Source organism: Ursus maritimus, unplaced genomic scaffold (genome assembly GCF_017311325.1).
Source record: "Ursus maritimus isolate PB19 unplaced genomic scaffold, ASM1731132v1 scaffold_24, whole genome shotgun sequence".
In the NCBI taxonomy this organism is placed as follows: Eukaryota; Metazoa; Chordata; class Mammalia; order Carnivora; family Ursidae; genus Ursus; species Ursus maritimus.
In genome coordinates, this window is record NW_024424897.1 from 4,520,282 (window position 1) to 4,521,730 (window position 1,449).

Here is a 1,449-nt window from a genome sequence, read left to right on the forward strand (position 1 = left end):
ATGGAGGCCCCAGCAGCTTGACGATTACCTTCGATGGTCCCCCATTTGGTTTTCCTTCCAAGGATCCTCTTCCCATTCACTTGGTACTCATGGTCACTGCCCACCACGGCGAACGGGATCATCTCCTGGGAGAGGGACAAGCAGCACTGGTCACGTGTGTGCAAACGCCAGTCCACTCCCTGGGCCCCGGGGAGGAGCTGTCCTGAGCCCGGGGCCCCCCAGAACGGAGACCCTTGGCCTGAGAGAGCCACATGTGAACACTTGGGCTCTGACCCCTTCTGGCCCAGAGAATACGTTCTCATGGCTCAAGGCCATCCCACCCATTTCCCCAGTCCCACTGGAGAGGGCGGGAAGACCCCGCCCGTGTCCTCTAGCAGGAACAGAGAGACCTCTGGGAACAGCATCTGGCCAGTCTACTCACTCGGAACTTCTCGTTCACCAGCCGGTCCTCCGAGTCCTCGTCAAACTCCTTCTGGGGGTACACGTCGATGCCGTTGGACAGCAGGTCTGCAGTGATCTGGGGATCCAGAGGGGAAAGATGTGGGCGCCGTCCACATAGCAAGCTGGACTGGCCCCCCAGGATCTGACTGCGCTGTGACCTCCAGAAAGTGAGGGCGCCCAGCCTGGGGTCAAGGGCAGGCTCCATAGGGCTGGTGACCCTGATTCTCTCGTTTTGGTGCCTCCTGAGGGGAGGAGAGGCAGCTGCAGAGGCAGAGGCACCTGCCTGCCCGGAGACACGTGTAGCCACCTGAGTCCACCCAAGTCCACCGGAGTCCCGAGCGTCTCCCCGTCCTGCCTCCCTGGCCCGTCACACCCGGAGACGACAGCAGCTCCGGGTTGTCGAGTCGTCCCTCGAGCTCCACCTGGGAACCCCCTGCCACGGCGGGCCCCGAGAGCTGCACGGGCCCTCTGCAGCCCAGCATGCACCTGCCTCCGTTTGCAACACGGCACCACCCACAGATAGGGCCGCGTACAGCCGTCCTTCCTGCCCCAAGCACGGACCCGCCACTGTGCCTGTTCCCTCCAGCAGACGCACCCGCGCCAAGGGCACAGCCCTCCCCGAGCATGCTGGGAAAATCCCCTGCACCCGGGCCCGTAGGCCGAGGCCCAAGGGGGGCGTGTGGAGCTCCAGGGATTAGACTGAAGGGTCTCCTGGCTCATGCCCACCAGGTTGGAGGCCCTGCGGGGCCCAGATGCCTCATTCTCCCTGCTCCCCCAGGTAGCTCTGATGTGTGGCCTGTTAGGAAGCAGCGGCCCCGGGCGCACCCTCCTGCGTGGATGGCGGCCTGACGTGGGACCGCGGTAGGGAAGGAAGATGAGGCCCCCTGTCCCCTCGGTGGGGACCACCCCCTCTGGGCTTCCTCTTCCACCTGGGGAAAACCCGGCATGTTGCGTCTAATGGCCCCTCACCAGCCTCGCTCCCGCGGGGGGGGGGGGGGGGGGGGGGGG

The 1,449-nt window shown here is 65.3% G+C and overlaps 1 protein-coding gene across 8 annotated transcripts in view; it reads right to left on the reverse strand.

Annotated features, from left to right (window-relative positions):
* SEPTIN9 (septin 9) overlaps window positions 1–1,449 on the reverse strand; it is a 132,890-nt gene that overhangs the window by 6,214 nt on the left and 125,227 nt on the right. For all 8 annotated transcript variants that reach the window (XM_040640142.1, XM_040640141.1, XM_040640148.1 and 5 more), the window contains 2 exons: window positions 422–517; window positions 29–125 (listed from right to left, as the gene is read on the reverse strand). In XM_040640142.1, coding sequence (XP_040496076.1) covers window positions 29–125; window positions 422–517 — 193 coding nt within the window. The remainder of the gene's footprint in view (window positions 1–28; window positions 126–421; window positions 518–1,449) is intronic.